At 37.3% G+C, this 21,427-nt stretch overlaps 1 protein-coding gene across 2 annotated transcripts; it reads right to left on the reverse strand.

Annotated features, from left to right (window-relative positions):
• Nucleotides 1–180: 180 nt before the first annotated feature.
• On the reverse strand, nt 181–21,397 carry KRIT1 (KRIT1 ankyrin repeat containing). Of its 2 annotated transcripts, none has more exons than XM_075492809.1 (18): nt 21,233–21,397; nt 20,071–20,142; nt 19,006–19,127; nt 18,406–18,565; nt 16,843–16,935; nt 15,810–15,939; nt 13,462–13,705; nt 13,056–13,171; nt 12,484–12,627; nt 11,242–11,398; nt 10,850–10,957; nt 9,049–9,205; nt 6,544–6,695; nt 5,747–5,913; nt 3,498–3,585; nt 1,518–1,724; nt 1,103–1,219; nt 181–319 (listed from the first exon to the last, which is right to left on the reverse strand). In XM_075492809.1, the coding sequence occupies exons 3-18, from the start codon at nt 19,105–19,107 to the stop codon at nt 251–253; spliced, it is 2,211 nt and encodes a 736-aa protein (XP_075348924.1). In that variant the 5' UTR covers nt 19,108–19,127; nt 20,071–20,142; nt 21,233–21,397; the 3' UTR covers nt 181–250. The 2 variants fall into 2 exon arrangements, with proteins under 2 accessions (XP_075348924.1, XP_075348923.1); XM_075492808.1 differs by having other exon boundaries at nt 15,810–15,957.
• Between the last annotated feature and the right edge of the window lie 30 nt (nt 21,398–21,427).

Here is a 21,427-nt window from a genome sequence, read left to right on the forward strand (position 1 = left end):
GCTTTATTGGTTAAGCTCAAGCCCTACAATAGCTTATATATGAAACACAAAAATATTTATAAAAATAATAGATATGTTGTCTAGTTTTTTTAAAAAAACCATGCAGCTTCTGTACAAAGTTAAAAAACTGTACAAATTGACTTTTCTATTGTGTAAAATTCATGTACGTGGGAGTCTTCTGTTATGATGAGAAATAAGTTGGTTTTTGCTTAGCCATAAGATGCTGGTTTGTAAGTATTGTTCATTTCCATCATTCACTTCTTTCACTTGGCATTAACTGGCCATTTAATTTCATCAGAAGTTTTACGACGAGACCTGCCTATATAAAGGTATATAATTAAATTCTATCAGTATTTCAGAACTATGACACAATTAACTTAAGTATATGACAAATGCACATAAATAAAAATAAGTTAGAAGTTGCATCATTTTAGAAATAAGGAAAATAAAACCTAGATTTTTCTCAGATATCAGAAAGTGTTTTTCAAAATATTCAATCACTCCCCCTATAACCACCTTAATATATATGAATCAAAAGCAACTACTGTCAACATATGCAAGATACTCAAAGCTGTAATCTTGTCACAATACATTTTACCATAGCATATTACCACTGATGCAGAGTAGAGGTAAAACAAGCATTTTCCATCAGACATCCACTACCAAAAGTTGCTGGTAGCAATTGCAGTGAAGTTGCTTTACAACACTGCCTTCACAGATCTGCAGTTTTATCCAATCTCAAACTCCACTAGTTTTGATAGCAAAGTTACCAGCTCTAACTCTGTGATTCTCATCATATTTGGAATTATCCTTAGAGTCTGAGGGATTGGGCATACACGACAGTTTCAATTAAAAAAAAAAAGTTTACCCTAATGATTACAGATGTATTTTATGTATTTTGAACCCTAAAGGCTTCACATGCTAGGAAAACTAACAAACATTCTGAAATATAAAAAAGAAAGCTTTAAGATAATTTTTGTGGGGGCTTGGCTTGGGCTTCTTTTATACTGTACAAGGGTGGTCAATCTCAAGAGAGAAGAGGCATATATCTAGTTTAGGAAAAAATAATTGAACATAAAGGATGAAAAATGACAATGCTTACCTGTTTGGTATGCACAATAAAGCTCATTTTGTTTTCCAGACTGTGGATTTGAAAACATGTATCTCCATCTCCCAGCTGCCACATAAAGCAACCATACTTTAGGCTGAGGAGTAAAGCCTACAAGGAAATGTAGGAAACTCACTCAGAAAATATTCTCCATACTTACAAAGTGAACTTTCCTTAGTTCACTTAGACAGGATTCTGACTTAGAACAGTATGTGCCACAATCTAGTTGTAGCTCATAAGTGGAAAAATACAATGCTATTAGTAGCGCCTCATAAAGATCTTAAAATCTTGGAAATCTTCACAGTCAAGTTTAACCAAACAGTCGGATGTGACATGACTACTAGCACAAAGAATTCAAGAGGACAGAATTAAGCTTAACAGTTATCATTGGCAGTTCACTTAAGCTGACCTTTGTTTCCATGTTGAGGAGGTGCAGCCCTTTTACATTTACTCCTACATACACTTTGATGACTTTATGGCTACTTGAACTTGCTTTGGTGAATATCTGTCCTGTGAAAAAAGCTGCTCCGTAAGTAGGAATTTCCCAGCAATTCTGCAAGAACATGCGCTGAAGGTGGTGCATCTCTTTACTTACACCTTCACTGGTGCTGAGATTCTAGAAATAAAGGAACAATGGCAATCAACAAGTCTTCCCAAATAGTTGTGGTTATTTGAAGAAAAAACACTATTTAGTGGAATTCCCACTAAACTAGTATTCCCAAAGTGCTTTCCCAGCAACCATCTTCCTACATCTAAATTAAACCCTAGAGCCACAGAAAGGCTCAAATGCCAAAAGAGACTGAGGCAGACAGCAGATACCTGTATGAGCCTCAAAAATCTGAGCCACAGACACCTAACCTCTGCAGGGCCCCACAATTTTGCCTCTCAGAAGTATGTTGGACTCAGGGATAAGCAGCTATGCACCCATCTGACACGAAATGCATCACAATCCTTAAAATTTTCCTCCTTTAAGGGGAGGAATTCTTCCTCCTTTATTCTTCCTCCATTCTTCCTCCTTTAAGGGGTCCAATCCAGTGAGGCATGGTAAGATGAGCGAGTACCTCCCTCCATGGAAAAAAATCCATGGATTTTTTTCTTTTCTAAGCAAAAGAGAGGTGCAGTTTTCTTTTCTTCAGTGGAGCCCTCATTCAGAATGAGACAGGCTTCTGTTTCTTCCTCTTCGGTAGAGTGAAACAGTCACAACAAAGGATTGCCAGAGTGCTCTCGCCTCAGAATAGACTGATGTAAAGTGCCCTAACAAACAAAAAACTTGGCTAGGCCACACATGAGATGAGAAGGTACAGGCAAGAGAGAGAACACAAGTCTTCAACAGTTATGGGGCCATGACTGTGGGTGTGGTGGATGGGACCAAGCTCTTTGGATCCACACCCTGCATTCCAGCTTATCTGAATTCTACACAGCCATTTTAAAAATGTAAAATATATTAATATCTTTGAAACAAAAGATTGCAATTCCTTTCCCCTTCCCCCATACCCCACACCCCAAAATAACAGCCTAAGAGCAGAAGTCAAGAAAGCTATGCTCATTCTTACATATTAGCTGATACAAGAAAGAGTAGAGACTACTCTGCTATGCCCTCTGCTATGCCATAGTCTTATGAAGACCACCATTATCCCCTCCTTCATCTGTATTACAAAGAACAAGAATGATCTGCTGGTTTCTGACAAAAAAGGTGTAGGCACCAAGAGAAAGTTTATGATTGAGTAACCTCATCTCAAAAGAGGGGCAAGGCCTGGAAACATTCCCTGAGTGCCTCTGCAGTGTTTCCTGTCAGCTACCTTTAGTGATGCATGTTAGCCAGTACAGTTCTCTGACACGCCTCACTTTTTCCACATTTTTTAATGAAGTTCATGAATTTAACCTTTGGGTGCCTCTGACCCCATTTGGAATCCATAGCCCTTCAGTTAGATGTCTTTTACAGAAACAGCCCAAGTCCACATTTAAAAATTTTGCTCAATCAACTGCTCTAGTCAAAGGAGTGTGTGTGCACATGCGTGCATCAGCAGCACTATCAGATCCCTAACATATAAGTTACACTGGCAAAAAGGACTTTGTGGATCTATCGCTACAAGCAGATATGAAAATGTAAGTCAGAGTAGATTTTTCTTACATGTATGCCTGAACTGGCAGTATCCCCGATACACAGTTAACACTGAAGATAAATGAACAGATGACAACTATATTTACTTCTAACAAACAGATCAACTGTAACTGTACAAGAAAAACAGTATTCCAACAGCCTATCCCAAAAATTCAGAACATACACATTTCTAGCTTTATATACCAGTATTTTTGTTCATTAACTGACAACCAAACAGTCAAAAAATGTTTAAGACAGGATTTTCTACTGTTTGATTATTTATCTCACCTTGTATTCATGAAGTATCCTGTTTGTCCAATGAGGAGCTTTACTTTTTAGTTTAGTGATTGGTACTATAGATTTAAGATTTTCTTCACTAAGAGAAAAACAAAGCAGAAAAAAGTTTTTCTTCACTACAGAAAGTAAGGAGAAAGAACAATGTCTGCCAGTTTATATCTTCAAGTCACATACTGAGCTACACAGTCGGCTCTTGCTCTATCTTGCCTCATCAGGTGAGAAGCATTCATGAAACATAAGCTAAGGCTTCCTAAGATATAGTGTAATTCTCAGTTAATGGAGATCCAGCTTTGTGTTAGACACTGTGTCATGCATCATGGACATGGCAGGGAGACAAAATGCTAGCAGAACACATGACTTACTTGATTACAGACCAGTTTGGTGAATTCCAGTTTGGAAGCCAAAATGATATACGAACAGTCATTTATACCAGAATATTACATACTCAGAAAAGATGACAGTTTATAGGTACTCTTCCCTTCACTGTTGTATTCAGCACCACCAAGGACCTGGCCCATTAATTTCCACATGAAAGTTAGATACTACATGATAAGAAAGCGAAGCTATTTATATAAAGTGCCTTTAAAAAACCCACAACCAAACAACAAATGGTAAAAGGAAGCCTTTGCTGGTTGGTTTTTACGCACAATTAATCGAGGTTGCATCACTAGCTTTTTGAGACTATTTAGTCATTTTTAAACTGTATTTGTCAGTAACTGCACATATGATCTACCAATCAAAAACCCTGCGCAGGAAAATGCGTCCAGATCTTTAAGGTCAAGGATACCCTCATACAAACAACAGCCTGGATATAATTTTTAAATGAGAAGTCTTTTGATAAACATTTACGTCTACTACAAAAAAGTTCAGAATATACATCTTTTCATCTATCTGAAGAAGAACAAACAGACATTTTCCAACATCTTCGTCTGAATATGGATGGAAAGCATGCACAAATGCTCACAAGGCTCTTCTATCTGGCCCAAGCTATCTTTCCAAGTAGTCCTTTCTACAGAGTCAAACAATTCCATTGAGCAGGATCAACTCATAGCCATATTACTCATCTGCCCCGGTGTGGAAAGGAACACCACCCGCAGCTGCTGGGATTCAGCGGGAGTAGTTTTGTATTAAACCCAGTTGCATTTAACTGCACACTCCTGCATGTGCAGGCAGTCCCACTCAAAATCAATTCTCCTTATGCTCGATCTACTAACTGTGCAACAGCAGGACAAGATGGGTCAACAGCTGAACCTACTGAACAGCCCACCCAAAAGTTTTCCAGCCAGTGAGCTCATTCACTTGGCTTACTCTGTAATGGCAGAGTCTCTACACCTAACAGAAGGAAGAGAAAGGAACAAACAAGTGGAGTCAGTACAACCAACCCTTTCAGAGGCAGCCCACACTTACATTAGTGTAACTGTAGCAGAAAATGCACCCTGATTTACTGATGGTGGAGAATACAACCAAAAAAAGGCAAGCCAAGACAGCTCAGTTGATGCTGTGAGTCAGAGGAGATGAGAAGTATAGTTGCATTCCAGAATAGCACAGCTGCTGTTACATGAATGAATTGAGGTGGAGATGGTAGGGGGCGGAGCGAAGGTGCACACAGTAGAGAACTGGAATCCTGATGTGCTCAGATACTGCTGTAGAAATGTACGTGGGAGGAAAAAGCCATATCCCAGAACAGCTCAGCTACTGTTGTGCTGGCAAGCACAGAGAAGGGGAGAGAAAAGCACCATCTGGCAGAGCCCTACTGGTGCTATGTTTCTGACCAATTTAGTATAGTAGTTCATATACAAATGAGAGAACAGAAATAATATCTCTGCATGGTCTGTCCTCTTCAAAGAGGGAGGAAAGCCAATCCCAGAAGTTGGTCTAACTGGACGTAGTAAGAGGTTTCTTCAGCATTGTCCAAACTCTCAGTCCTGTCAAAACCCTTAATTCACATGAATACTGTTACTCATTTTGGTATTATTGTATTCTGTAAGTCTATACTGACATACAGAACTTCCATCCCTCTGCCTGGGACTGCAATAATTAAGACTAATATGTTTTTCAGACCCCGTCTCCAGCTTCTATTAGTGCTACAAGGGTTATGTGATTACTCTGAACTAGAGCTCAGGGATGGAGAAAAATAAGAAATAAATCATACCTAAAATTTGAGAGCTCCATAGTAAGTGCTATCTAAAAATACTTAATCTAAAACCATAATTTTAAGTTTTAAACACACACACACTTACTTTAGAAAGCCCTGTTTATGTTTCTTGCTCTCATAATTTCCATAGACTATTTGTAGAAGCAGACTTGCCAGTGTGATCAGCTTGGCATCAGGTGATGTATAGAAACCTTTCAGTAAATTATATCTGGCTTCATCAAAAAGGATAAGAATAGCCAATGGATCCTCAATCTGTTAAAAAGATTTAAACAATATGATTTCTTTGTAAAAGAAAATGAGCTTAGAAACTATAAATACAATTTCTCACTGATTAAGAGACAGAAGACAAAGGTGTGATCCTGACTGAAGTGTACATTTTAGTAATGCTTTGTAAGAGAAAAAATGACATATTTTCATTGACTTAATTCAAGACTTCACTGATATAACACACTTGCAAATTAAAGGTGACTAGCATACCATGCCCAATCAAAAGGTTCACAGAAATAGACAGCTGTGGTTTTTTCCCCCCCATGAATCCATTTTGAATAATATGTTTGAATAATCCCATTGAAATTGAGCAATTAAATATCTGAAAAATCACAGCACAAGGAAGAGAAACAAAATTGGGCAGGTTGTTTTTCAGCTGTATGACAGGCAGATAGAGACTGAGGCACATGGACTTAGGACAAACCAAACAACTGGGAAGGTGAGGAGAGAGAGAGAGGGGGGAGAGAGGGAAGAACCTGAAGACTCAAACTATTGAAGAAAAGGAGAGGAGAGGTCCGGTTTAAATAAGTTTGGAAATTACTACAGTCATTAAACACATGGCCAAAGTGTTCTGACTCTGACCATGATTTCATGCTATCACTTCCAAGTGCAGACCTTTTTTTCTATTTCCAGTGGAAGTCTCACATCTCTTCTCAGGAAAAGCTGTGAAGTTTCCCTTTGAGGATCCAAGTTCGTCAGTTCAGTGAATATTTCAGGCCAATCTCGAATATGCTGCAAAGGTTTGTGGTATGGCTTCAGCTGGAGGCCTGAAAAATAACGGGTTTTGTTTGTAAATAAACAAACACAATAACCCAGCACACACACATATAGATCTATAATTAAATGCTGCACCAAAACCAGAGTATCTGAAACTGAGGACTCATTAACAAAGACTTTTCCCTATGTTTTCTAAACTGCTATAGATAAAAGCATTTGAAAATATGGATTTATTGACAAAACTCTCAGCATAAATTCATTAAATGCACTAGTGATGAACCTTTGTTATTTCCGGCCTCTTAAGAGTGAAGTTGTATTTAAAAATGTAATGGAATACCAAGACGGACCTCAAAAGCACAATAACAAAACATTAGAGACTGTTGTCTCAATTATTATGGGAGAAATATGAAGTCCAATAATCTTGTTTCTGACAGAAAAATATGGATATAGCTTATCTTATAAATGTATTTGCCATTTTTGGATATATACAAATCATTAACTTTTCAGAAAAGACATTCTTTTTTTTAATCTGTAAAATGTCTTGATTCTTAACAGGCTACAGTCATTCAATGTTTCATGTTCTCCTGTGTATAAGAGAGCTGAGAAAGCAATACAGAGCTTTTGACTACAGTCCTACTATGTACTAGAGTCCATACCTTCAGTTACGCTCATTCACTTGCTCTGCCTGTCCTTGTGATTATTGCTTGGCTGTTTTCTAGTAGTGAGGAACTGGAAGGCTGTATCTGCCTCATCCTCACTGCTCTGGCTTTTACATTGTGACATTTCACACTATATGAAAAACTTCAAAGGACATGTTATAGTGCAACATCTTTTCACTGAGAATAATCTGTTCACTCAACTTATCCACCTTACATTCAAACACAAAATCATTATCCATCCTACAAACAAGAAAACTATGGTCTTTACAGTTGTACACAAACTGCAAGAAATACCTTTTATAATGAAACTCGTCCATTAGTTGTTTTTAAGCTGTAAATCAGAAGCTGACTCATTTTCAAACTTAGGCTAAATATCTAAAGAAGTACTTGTTTCTAAACAAACAATGTATCAGTGAGCTCTTCCCCTCAAATGCAAGGGTAATACTTCCATGATTCGAGTAAAACATGACGTACATATTTAGAAAAGGCACAAGCAGCAAGACTTCAACACTCAAACACTTCCTTTTCTTCCAGACATTAACATCTATGTTTAACTGAGGGTTACAGTAGTCATGTGGCATACAGCAAAGTAAAAAGGCAAATAGCATGACACTGGGAGAAAAAGATTTTAAAAGAATGAAGAAAAGATTTCCTGCAATATTTATAGATAAAATTTATTAAAAAAGAAAGTAACAATGCCACTGTAGTGGAAGATTGACAAGAGTGAATAAAATTTTAAATGCAAGGCTTCTGTGTTAATGGTACTGTCAACACAGTATCCTACCAAACCTGAATTGTGCTTTGTAAATCCATTATAATGTGTCCCATAGCTATCTTGTTGCAGCAGTACTGTTTACCACGTTTTCTGACAAAACACAATCACAGTCATTGACTTTTGTGGTTCCATTTATCTTTTGCTACAGATCTCAACCTACAACTATAATATACTTTTCATTTAGGTCAGAAATACCAAAAAATACACTAAATGTAATAATGACATTTTGCATCAGAATTCCCTTCCACCAAATATATCTGAAAACTTGTTTATCAAAAATCCTTTTGGTGCAAACCACATGAAAATTCATATGATTAAAGGACCTAATGAAAAAGGATTAATCAGCATTACTTTAATTACTAGTTTTAAATAGATTAAACATTGGTAAAAACAACTACATGCATCCAATTTCAGATACTCTGGGAAGAAAAATACCACTTAAATCAGGGTAAGTTAGCGATAAGGACTATGACAGCAAAGGTGCCCTATAACAGAAAGGCAATCTGGACTAGCCTCATCTTCCTGGATGTAATACATTCTAGATACCACAGTGATACAGGGTCAGACCTATTGGGGTTACCCAAAATGATAGCTAAAATGGAGAAGCTCTCTATAGCTCTGAAAGCACAGTTTGGAGACATCAGGCTGTAAAGGCTGGGAGTCGATCTACTGAAGGAAAGCTTAAGCAGAGGAAATAGAAAATTGGTTTCACTGCCTATGCAAAAGATATAAAGAATGAGACCTACAGGGATTACAGAATCTCTGGCAGGGGCAAAGTGTATTAACAGTCTAGATACAAATTAACTCCTAAAGGATGGCTTTAAAAAGCTGATAGAAAGAGGTTAATACAGAACTGTCAGAGAGCATGTTTCCTATTTTCCTAAGAAAATATTATTTTTTTCTAAAGGCAAGCAGAAATAAAAAAAACATTATAAACTCTCAAGTATAACGATCTTCCTTGTTACTTACTGAGGTTCTCAGAACAGATCCAGATAGTGAAGTACTGCTGAGTTTCTTGAGACAAACGCATTCCCTCCATTATCTGCTGTACAGTAGTATTGTTTCCATGTTTCAACTCAACAGACCGATACGACCCATCCATACGATAAATTCGTGCCTTTTCATACTACATAAAAATTTAAACACATTAAACAAAGAACTTGTTAAAGTCCTTTCTGTTGGTGCTTCTGAAGAGGAAAGCAATTTTACCATAATCCATACTGTTGAGAAAAAGAACATTGCACAACTCCTGCGTATTTACTATTTATCAAAACTGCTTGTTTCATGTTGTATGCAAGTTCTTATACTGTGGTTTTTACCACAATAACTCCAAGAAAGATCTTACTCATCTTTTGAGGACTTCACTTCCGTTGAACTCAAAGGCAAGTAAGCATTTAAACGTTTCCTGAGGGATTTGGGATCAACTGCCTATGCATATCCCGAAATGTCCACCTCACTATTACTGGCAGGTTATGAATTATTGCCCTCATTAGTCTATACTAAAAAGACTGATTTTTCAGAGGGAAGCACCACCCTTTACACAGATCCCAGTACAATAAGAATACAATCTCACTTTAGCACTTCTATAATATTACTACTAATAAATCATTTTCCCCTTCAGAACTCCCATAGCTTTCACTGAATTGCATGTGGGCACAGAGTATGCTTCCTGAAAGACGTACTTAAACGTAAATAAGGTGTTTAAAGCATATACACACAAGTCATAAATCAATGAAACCTCTTGTTTTCATCTCTCTAACAGGTTAAATGTCTCAGCTGCTTGAATAAAAAAGTTGCAGGAATTTGTTATTTCCCTTCTTCTTAGCTATCAAGAACTGAGTTCCTAAAAACTTCTGGTAAAAAGGTGAATGCTTTGGAAAATGACAACTGACTGAAAATGAGGCTGAAACTGACTGAAAAACATCAGTCTATTTTTGCTGCAGTAGTCACTGTGACTCCTATTGCAGTAATTTCTATCCTTTTTTTTATTTTAATGTATTAATGCAATAGTAATAAGTGACAACATAATATCACCTATTATGCTGTGAAATCTACTTAAAATATGTGCATTAGTCTTTTGGAGTCATTAGACACACATCTGCCATTTGATCAACTGCATAAGAAGATCGCTACAATAAAGGAGGTCAATTCCTTCATTAAATATTTTGGAAGATTCTTTCATATAGAGTGAAATGGAGATAATTTAAAACATCTTGAAAAATTGGCAGATTTACTGCCACCTACTTACAGAGATACAAGTTGCATCTGAAGTCAAAGAAAAGAAACAAGTGATTTTGTATCATTTGGCTAATTTTAAATCTACTTCAGGATAAGAGGAATCGCATCATAAATTTTGTTTACTATCCTGGCTAGATCTCCACTGACTGCCAAGGAAGCCTACACTGACTAACTGATGTCAAGCCTATTTTGTAGAAGCCTACATTTAGCCAGCTGAATGCTCCTGTTTATCAACATATAAGATGACAATGCATAAAGCAAGCTGATGGTTGTATGATCAAAAGTAGATGTAAAATCAGGAGCTGATGTGATGCTCCTACAAATAAAACGTCACGTTTAAAGTCTTACATGTATTTCTTGAGCAATATAGACAGAAACATTTAAAGAGACAAAATGTTGGTTTGTCAATATTTACACTAACAATTTCAGTATACTGCACATTTACAATAACAGCTATGTGAGTCTAGCTCTTCTACAAGTTTATGTGTAAATTAAATATAAACTTTAAACTATTTAGAAAATAAACTCGTACAGGTTTATTTATGGCTTCCTTCAGCAGTTTTGCAGTTTCTTCCCACTCATTTTGTTTGTTCTCTTCACAGACATTCAGTGGAGATCTTCCTTGTTGATCAGTAATGTGCTACAAACATAAACAGAAACACTGATAATACATTGTTTTCACTGGAGGTAGGTAAACATTTACACATTTTTTGAGAGAATTAAAATCCTTGATCCTAGAGTTCGAACATTTAATTGATATACAATGGGAAAAGTAGGGGTAATGAAAAATATTTAACCATTTTTTGGTAATGTCTCAACAGGATCATTGTGTTTACACACTGTGATCTGGACACAAAATATTTCACATACATAAGCTAGAAATTGTTGCTAAAACTGCTATTTCTATACACAAACAGAACTTACTCTGTCAATTTCTGGATGATTTAGTAGAATTTGTACTATTTCAGCATGCCCACCTCCAGCAGCAAAATGAAGAGGAGAACTAAGCTGGCCATTCAAAAGATTTGGATTGCATTTCCCTTTCTCCAACAGCATTCGAGTGGCTTCAACTTTTCCATACCTGCAGACAGGTTTAAAGCAGAACAGACACAGCAAATGTAAAATAAAATCTTTTTTTCAGACAGTCCTAAATATGGAAAAGTGTATTTCCATGCTCAAGAGTTTTTAGCTTTGAAATGACACCAAAGACAATGGAACATTAATAAGTTTGTAGAAACTAGTATCAGTTCTGCACTTCTTTGGTAACCATTGGTCTAGTAACCATTTATTGGATTCATTATACACAAACCAAACCTTGCTTTAAACTAAGTTTGGGTAGTTGTATCAATTCAGTCGTGGCAAAACAGAGTTCAGCCTTGCCTGACAACAAAAAAAAAAAATCTGTGTGAGAATCAGAGTAAAGCTTCTGATTGTCATGCAGATGGATCCTGAGGACTCTTAAGCCTCATGCTGATAACTGGTAAATCCTGTGTGTACCGTTTATGCAAACTTTCTGACAAACAATAAAAATCAATTAATTTTTTTTATAACCTACTTTGATTTTTATGTTATTCATATCATCAGACACTACTATAAATACAGAAGACTAACTTGCATAACGATAAAACAAAAGCATTTTTACAACAACTGAGGAAAGCTCTCAAGCATTTACAGATTAAATCATCACAGAGTTATAGTCAGACAAGTTGACCTCTGTAGATCACCTAGTCCAGCTTCCCACTCAAAGCTTGACCACCACCAAAACGTGCTCAGCTCAGCTATTGCTGTGCTGTAAAACTGCTCAGAGCCTTTAAACAACAAAGACTGTAAAAGTTACCACACTAAACTAGACCCAGTGTCTCCAATAGGAATTAGAACAGATGCTTCAGGACAGATATAAGAGGCAATAGATAAGTGTTTGATGATACGATCTCCACACCTGGTCTCCTCTGAAACTATTCAGATTGAAATTATCTCAAAACCTGAAGCAATCTTTCTCTTCAGAAGGTTAACACTAACATATATTACAGTCAAAGTGTAAAAAGCCTAGAATTTTTTGATTTCTCATTTTTGAGTCTGTATGATAAATTACATAAATGATAAGCACTAAAGAATCATGATAGCAAGAATGCATTTGATTGGCAAAACTATATTCATCTGACTCACCAGCATGCATAATGGATAGGTGCCCAGTGGTCACTATCTAACTGATTAACAGAAAACTTTTTATCCAGAAGGTGGCTTAGTAAATCAGAGTCGCCTTCGCAAGCACTGCGGTGAAGAGGGAAATCATCTACCCACTGATGTTCCCTATGAATTAGAGGGGAAACAGAGGAAAACACTTCAGAAATATTTCAATAGTTGAGAACATCGACCTTTTTTAAATTACTAACATAGCACTAACTGTAGATCTACATGAAGAGTAAAAATGAAGCTCATGCAGCTAAAATGTGCAGCATTCATACAACTAGTATTTTCATCATGCAGTAGTCAAGCCACAGCTGTATTCATTATGCTAGGAAATGCTTCCCTAACGTTTATAATTTACACCTTTCTTGATCTATCCTTTAATTGTGTTTCAGTATTTAGAGACTTCAAATAGAATTTTTTTAAAATATGTATTTATACAGTAAAGCCCTGAAGTAATAGGAATGTCATTCTGACCAAGTCTACCAAGTACTACCGTAATATAACAAAACAAAATTATCCGTTAATGAAAAAGGAATGTAACATAATACTTGTCCTCTGTGACACTGCTCATGCTACGTTGCCACTTTTCTCTTTTAGGAATCTGAATCTTTGAATAGTCTGGGGCTCCAAGGCCAAAGTATGGATTTATTACCACTTTGTCAACCTGTGAAGACATAATTTAAACACAACTGAAAAAATATCTTACTGAGATTTGGCTAAATAATCCCCCATCCAGGCCGGATATTCTCTTGAAACCAAAGTTATGATAGTAACACTTTAGAATCAAAGAGAATGGTGTTCAAATGTGAGGATTTGAAAAAACCATTTAGCAGTGAGTGTGCAATACGATTATATTAAACATAAAGCACACACTCATAATCAAATAAATGAATGAATTGTAAAATGAAAATGTATGTATGTTTCACAAATATAAAATGAAAATATAGTTCTTACCCTATTGGTATACTGAAGGTCAGATCCAAACAAAGGATTATAGATACACATATCTGCTTTCTCCAATGCCAGCATTTTACTCTTTATTTCCAGGGCAGTATAACCCATGTGTAACGAGCTCTCTGTTTGACCAGGTTCTATAGCATAGGCAGGGTTTATTACATTTGTTTTAATTCTCTCAAGAGGAGATGGTCTGAATAAAGCTGGGATGGAGTGAGACTGGGTGTGCCGTTCATCCAACCACCTGCAAGAGAGAATGGGCAAGTAATTCATTTTCAGGTAGAAAAGGACTATTTTGGTCATGCCTGTCCATTATTTTGATTAAGGGTTGTATATATGACAATCACACACTTTAATTAAAAAAAAAATAATATCACTTATAATGTGCACAGCCAATTTTATATCACTAAATTAATCCCCAAACATAAAATTTTTTAACCAAATATAGTTAAGCAAATGTGTTTGCTCAAACACATTTCCTACAGATGCAAACTCTCAGAGAAAAGCAAATTATAAGCTAAGGTAAAAGTAACATTGTTTATAGCCAAACACTTAACGACACCAACATGTCACCATTTTGTTTACTTTCAGTTTATCAGTATTACTACTCTCAACATACAAATTTTGAAACTTAAAGCAGTTTGTTTAAGGAGTTGCAATTTCAATATCTGTGCTGACTTAAGCCTTCTAACTCATGTGTTTCATTAGGGGGAGGTGGGAAAAGGCAAAAAAATCAGAAGGTGCTTTGGTAGTTTCCAAACTGCCAAGCCTCTTTCACATAGGCTACCAGCTGCCTTTTCACAAAGCTGAAGGTTATTCTCTTCTAAGAGAATACTCCTACTAACAGTATAGAAGGGCTTTAGAGCCCTCTTACTCTGAGCTAGAGGGGAAAGTCAGCACTGTACACCTGCTGCATTTTTTTCTGCCACATATGCAATATAACACAGGGCTCAGGATTTTTGGATAAATATATTTTCACTGAATTGCTAAATTATTTTAGTGTTATGTTGAATGGGGCACATTTAACTAAGGGTCTAAAGCCATGTTTGTATTTAAGATTTCTGCACATACTTTCTCACAAGCTTGAGATAAATATGTACTTTGCTGGAATACAATACATTCCATTTAGTGATTTAGGCTGGAAATATAGAAGAAAGAAGTACATGCTTTGGAAAGATAGATCCACTAACAGACCATTTGGGTCTTGTCTGTCCCAGAACCATGTGTAAGGATGGCAGAATGTGGCCTGCAGTTCAATACATATGCTTAGGCCTGGATGTTTAAGTCCCAGATCCAAACTATCATGTGCTGCGAAAGCCATGTTCTCTTCACTTACTCATAGTCCTGCTGGGAAGGAGGACTGTAAAATTGTGATCATTGTGCTATAAACACCCTCTTGCCTCTCTGAGGTATTTTCAGGCATTTTCTCTAAACAGTTGGCAGATAAATTAGTTACGGTAGTTTGAACCTTTGCAAAGTGTTGTTTCAGATTACGTACATAAAGAATAATCAACATAAACTATCTCCTATACTTCCAAGGCTTCTCTCACAACCGTAAGGCTGGTAAAACATCTTAAGCAGAGCTTAGAGTCTGAAGGCACTCATTAAGTAGCAAATAAATATAACAACTGGCACAATGGTGTACATGGAAATATTATGACTCTACTAATAAACTGTAAAAACCCTACACATGGAACCTTTTTAGGTAATAGGCTGTAACTTATAATTTTTCACATTAGCCAAGAGTTTCAGCTAACTTTATTAATGCAAATAAGTTCATACATAAGTAGGTCTGGTATTTCTTTGTTAAGGGTACATAAAAAAGACCAAAAAAATGCTCACATGTTCTAACTACTATAAATCTGGCTAAACAACTAATCACCTTTCTGAAAGATAATTCCCTACTGCAAAGAAATTTGTATGGCTGGGGAATATGCACTGCCTTTGTAAACAGGGGGGTTAATTTAAATGCAAATCATAATGGTATACAATCAACAGGATATTTTTACTACACTCTGGCAAATACTCTTACAGATGGCAATTATGTCACTTATAGAAAATTAATCATTAGTATTTTATATGATTTTACAAAATCTTCACTGTGAGCAAGAACTTCCAAAAAGCTACTTGATTTAGGCAAGCACACCATTCTTCAGTTTGCAAAAGATTTTTAAAAATATTTAGAAATATGTTGTCAAGGTTTCAGTTTCTGATAAACACAAAGAAAACATGATATCACAATGATTTCCTTCTTAATCACAAGAATGCTATAAAAACTATGTGTTACATCTACAAATTATCTGGTTTAACTTCTATTTTAACGTAATTTTACTGACGACGTTTCTTACTTATCCAAAGCAATTAACATTCTTGCAGTAAGTGTAGCAAAATGGGTGCTGGATTCACTGCAGACTCTCATGATGTCTTGTAAACAGTAGAACACAGGGCATCCAGGACTGTATGCATATTTTGTATTATCTGAAAAGGAAACATACTCTGAAGACACATAGATGAGAAGAAGAATCTTATTTTCCCTTCTGCATCTTTTGTAGTTACATGTTCCTAACTAATTGAGAGTATATTCTACCTTCAGACTACAGTAACTTAATTTTTTCCAAATGATAATTGATAGAAATTACATACGATCCTTACATAACAATTCACAACTCAACAGGGTAGCCTTAAAAACCTTAAAGTGTTCAGTTTTTATTCCATCAGTGTGATCAGCTTCATCTGAGGAATTAATATTAAATGTATACTGTTGCCAGAAAAAAAGAATAGGACTTGGGACTAGAAGAGGTATTTATTGCCATTGCTAACTCCACAATGGTATGTATTTTATAGTTTTTATCCTTAAGGCCTATCAGTAATGCAAAAATGAAGGAGTTTCCCCAAAAGCACACATTTAGTTCAGGCTTTTTTTAAAAATACTTTCCTGACAACCAATTTACTTTGCCTTCTAAAGACTATTCACCATTCCTTATTTAAACAAAACTGCTTACAGACTTCAATAAACATTCTTCTCTGAGTAAAGAACACTGAACTGAATAGGATGTCTTACACTTGCATTCAGTAAATTATAAAATATACAAGTTAATGCTTATGTTTTGAAATATAATCATGTGAACAAATACAGCTTAAAACAGAAGTGTGCTATTGTTACAGAAACAAAGGCAATACATTAAAAACAAGTTTTTTTCCTTAATTTTAAGTAACTGTTTCAAGTTTTAAAGTATCCAGAGAGAGGTTTCCACCTGAATGCAACTTTTAGTGTTTAAATACAAAAAAAGGCATATAGCATATTCATAAAAATTCTTAATAAACACTCAACTGAACTTCTGCTAAAACGGGTGCAACTTCAGAAATTATGCTCAACATTACCTTTCACAACAGTTGGAACAATGTAAAGTGATGCCTCCTGGCCTGCCTTCTCTCCATCAAGAGGAAACTTCTTCATTAACACTACGCGCTTTCCTAGCACAGTATTAAAAAAACCCAAAATAATTAATTAATCAACAAAACAAAACAACAACAACAACAAAAATCTAGAGTTGGCTATCTGAAAGCTTACCAGACTCAATCTTCCTAATTTCTAGGAAGAAACAATTATGATTATTATAAGCTATAATCTAAAGCAAGCTAAGAAAATCTAAATACATATGAAAAAATAAAGAACATAAATATGTATATATCCATTAACATGAAAAAAGACATGACTGTACCCCTTTTTTCATAGTAACTTTCCTATATCCCTGATTTTTTGTAGCATTCACCCCCCAAACCACCTATCTTTAAGTTAAACGAGATTATTTTTGAAATGGGAAAGCATGGCTGCATGCTATGCTTTCAGCATAGAAAATGCTGAAGCATGCTAAAGCATTCACCCTAACATTCACCACGTTAGGGTGAATGCTTTATTCATATAGTGGTAGGACAGTATTTTCCATGTTACCTTCCCTTCCACCCTTACAGAATTTAGTATTTTGTTTGCTTTTCTGACCTCAGCTGCATATTTTAGCAGTGGCCATACTAAGCTGTGCATATTAATGCTTAGGCCCTCTGTCTGAGTCAATTTAAAACTCCCTAAACTGTAAGAAACGACAGGTTTTGCTTTTACTAGGCATTCCTCAATGTGCATTAATGCTATTATGTTATTTCACGTTTGCTGCTCAACTAGCTTTGTTAAGTCCATCCAACTCCAGTTATTGCCACCCGCAACATTTTACCATGCAACCAGCTATTCCTTCTCTGAATTGCTAGCACTGCATTGTCTTGTCCACACTGACAACCTTGCCAGTATAACCTTATTTACAAAGCAGAGATGAAGTACACAGCAAAAAAAAAAAAAAAAAGTGCTTTAGTCAGTACAGTTTATAACAATCTGGAAATGAAATATGCTGGCTAAAACAATTTTTGTCAGCACAAGTGTGAGGTTGTTTGCTAGACCAGCTATACAACAACAATGAAAAGAAAATGTACTAATTAAATTATATCTGCAAGTGATACAGTTATGCCAGAAATATTTTCATGTAGATACTGTCTACTGAACAATGCTGGCTTTAGAACAGACTTTAGAAGTGATCAATTCACTAGTTCAAGTCAAGTTTTAGCTGAAATTAAGGATAAAAAAGCCACTTCAATCTGATTTAGCAGAAGTTTAGCTATAAATCTCAATTTGAGGTGAAGAAGTAGTACAGACAGGCAAAGTTTCCCTTAATAAAAATCTTTTAGTAAGCATTTTATAGAGTTGGAAGGTAAAGGGAAAACAAAGTTAAATTAAAGGTTTTAGCTGTATAGTTAGCTTGGGTTTTTTTGATGAACCTCAAAACATACCTTCCTTTTTAAAACTAATTTCATGCTTTTGCACAACCTTTCTCTGTCCATTTAATTTCAAAAATATTTTTATAGAACTATCAACAATAAATCAGATTAAAATGTTTTTACCTTTAATACCCTGATTGGCTGGTGAAATTGGTTTGGTGGCTTCTAATACATAATCCAAGATGCTCTGGGTTATCTCAGTGCCTCCCTGCAGTTTAGTTTCCAACAAAACTTTCTTTCTTTTTTTCTTTTGGCCTTCAATGGGAACTTCAAGCAACAAAATCTTTCAAACAATAATGAAACCAAAGGAGTGTAAGCACAACTGAAACAAGTACAGAACACTTTTTAAAAATTATTATTTATTGTACCACTGTAAAAGCAGTAACAAAATTCAGGAAGTATTGAATGTGGAGGAGCAGGATGGCAAACTCAGAATGACCTCCATAACAGTAAGGTTAAAGAGAGTAAGACAAGGCTGCTCCCCTGTACTGAGCAGCCTGCAGGGCAAAAGGCCCTGAAATGACATGAAACACACAGATATTACAAAACTGTAAAGTGTTCAACTATCATAAAGATGGGGCAATGCATAGTAGGTATGTGGCATACATAGACATTATTTAAGCAATGTTATTGTCATATTTTTCTTCTGCTATATTATTACATATTTACTATAACTTATTATTTTAAAAAATTTTAATAAATAAAAAAATTAATATAGTTTACTTCGTAGGATTTAGCTCGATATTCCCGAGAATTCAGGCTAGCAGTATTTTTTGGACGAATCACAGCAACGTATGCATCTCCAATGTTTTCCGGGTTTCCCATCTCTCCTGCTTATTTTGTCACTGGAAACAATGAATAAACAGGAAGTAAAGGTTCAGTTGAAAAAAAGAAAAAAAAAATCCAACAGCACACTAAACTTCAGGATGCAGTAATTATATCCACTGATTCTTTGCGTTACTCATTTATTGTCCTTTAGCTGGAGAAACACCAATGGCTGATATAATTCGGCTTCCTTTTCATGAAAGGGGAAAATCCTACATCACATTGATTGAATACAAATAATCTTGTTCTCCAGCCCACTTTTAAAATAAAAATAATGTATATTTTTTCCACTTTGTAACTATCTTCCCCATTTTGCAAGCCAGGCAAAAGGCCAAAGAATTTTAGGACTCTGAAAAATATATGAAACTGAAAAAGAAAACCATTCTAAAGTGACAAGCACTGTAATTTATAAAATATGCTACGACAAAGTACTGCATTTCTATGAGTTCCACAGGGATTTCAAGAAAATACCTGATTTTCCTTTCCCTGCCCCCAATAGGAAGTAGAACACAGTCTTGCCTACAGCAAAAGTAACAAAGCTGATAAAAATAAACTATAATATGGTTTAATTTACTTCATTTTACTTTAGTGGGGCTGCAAACTGGTGCACAGTTCATTCAAACACAGAGCTTCTGAAAGGAATACGTCTTCAATTTTTGCAAAAAGTGGACAGAGGTTTTTAGATTTAAGATAAAACTTTGCTTACGCTTCTATTTAACCCAAAGTGACAATCCCTATAATCATAAAATTTTATGAAAATTATAGGGAAAACCTCCTAAGGCTAAATCACTTCACATATCAGATTTGGGAAAGAAGGTCATGTCTGATCATTAGCACCTTCCAGCTGATCATTTTCTTCATCTGCAAATGAACCGCCTTTCATTCCATATCATCAGTAAGCACATGCTTTTTGCAGATTAATCCCTCCACAAACAGTAACTTTACTGTTTCTAGCCTCTTTACCTCTTCTAGGAGAAACAGAGGTCTTCAGATTCCCATGCCCTTAGTCCAGTATTTTTGCTGGGATCAGACTACCTGAAAACATATTAAAAAACCCCAACATAAATAACAGCATGCACATTTTCACCTTCAGTTAAGATAAATACATTAGTTAGATGATTTAATGGTAGTACTTGAACAGTAATATCTGAATAGAAACATCTATTGATTTGCATTACAGTAGTGTTTAGAAGCATTAAATAAGCAACGTGCTGAATTGTGAGAGCTCATGCTTTGGGATATTAAGAGTTTTGAAAGGAACAAGAAATAACCATCCCTCATGGGCTGCTGGAAAAGGCATGCTCCCTGGGTTTCCTTACATGTACTGGGATATACAGGGTTTGGGTCACAGGCTTGTGTGGAAGGAACCTGCACAGGCAGGGCTGGGCAAGGCCAGGCCAGGCCAGCTGGGTGGCAGGTGATGGCCATGTGAATAAGCAGTGGGTGAACTCCCTCTGCCAGTGCTCTGTACTAAATCCTGAGGGGGGTGAGGGATGTCTGGGAAACAAGACAGCTCTGAGAGCTGCGATATGACTCCAGAAAACAAAACCAGAGGATGAAGAAGGGCGGGGGTGTGAGGATGTGACAATAACGATGACCAGCTTCAGAAGGCACCACGCTAACTGACCCTAACCAAACCCAGGTGCCAACAACGCGTCCCCGTCCCAACGGATGCAGCTCTAGAGAACATGCCTCAGCCGGGCTTCTCCCAGCGCCGCCGGCCCTCCCCGCCTCCCACACCACCGCCCAGACGGCACCCTCAAGCAGCCCGGGACCTGCCGGGACAAGGCAGTGGGCGACTCCCGCCGCCCCGCGGGGACACACGGCCACGCCACCCCCGCGAGGGAGGCCGCCGCGCCCCCCCCCGTACAGGCAGCCGCAGCGGCCGCCTCGGCCTCCCCCGCAGCGCTGCCTCGCCTCAGCACGGCGAGACTGCCGCCACGGAGGGAGCTGGGCGCCGACAGAGGCGCAGGACGGGCGGGAAGCGGCCTCGCACCGCCGGCACCTCCCGCTCCGGCGGCAACCACCCCGCCGCTCCGCGCCTCATGGCCAGGAAACACCCCCCGAACTTTCCCGGTCGCGCTCAGGAGCCGGCCGGGCACCGGACCCCCCGAGGGGTGCTCACGCCGCAGCCCCGCGGAGCCGGAACGGCTCCAAAGTCCTCGGGACCACCCCACCGGGGTGAGGGGCAGCGCCCCGGCCTTGCTGGCTCCCTCCCTCCCTCCCTTGCCTTCCTCGGTGGTGCCGGCTGTCGCCTCCCCGGCCGCATCCTCTCGGCGCCCAGGCCCCGCGCCCGAGACGCGTCCCGCTCCGCCCCGTC

The sequence above is a fragment of the Mycteria americana genome, chromosome 2 (genome assembly GCF_035582795.1).
Source record: "Mycteria americana isolate JAX WOST 10 ecotype Jacksonville Zoo and Gardens chromosome 2, USCA_MyAme_1.0, whole genome shotgun sequence".
Taxonomy (NCBI): Eukaryota; Metazoa; Chordata; class Aves; order Ciconiiformes; family Ciconiidae; genus Mycteria; species Mycteria americana.

Coding starts and splice junctions, on each gene's coding strand:
- KRIT1 (XM_075492808.1), bottom strand. CDS start 19,107: ATGGGAAACCCGGAAAACATTGGAGATGCATACGTTGCTGTGATTCGT. Junction 13,172..13,461: donor ACCTTCAGTATACCAATAGG/GTAAGAACTATA, acceptor ATGTCTTCACAG/GTTGACAAAGTGGTAATAAA. Junction 6,696..9,048: donor GATCTGTTCTGAGAACCTCA/GTAAGTAACAAG, acceptor GTTATTTTTCAG/GCCTCCAGCTGAAGCCATAC.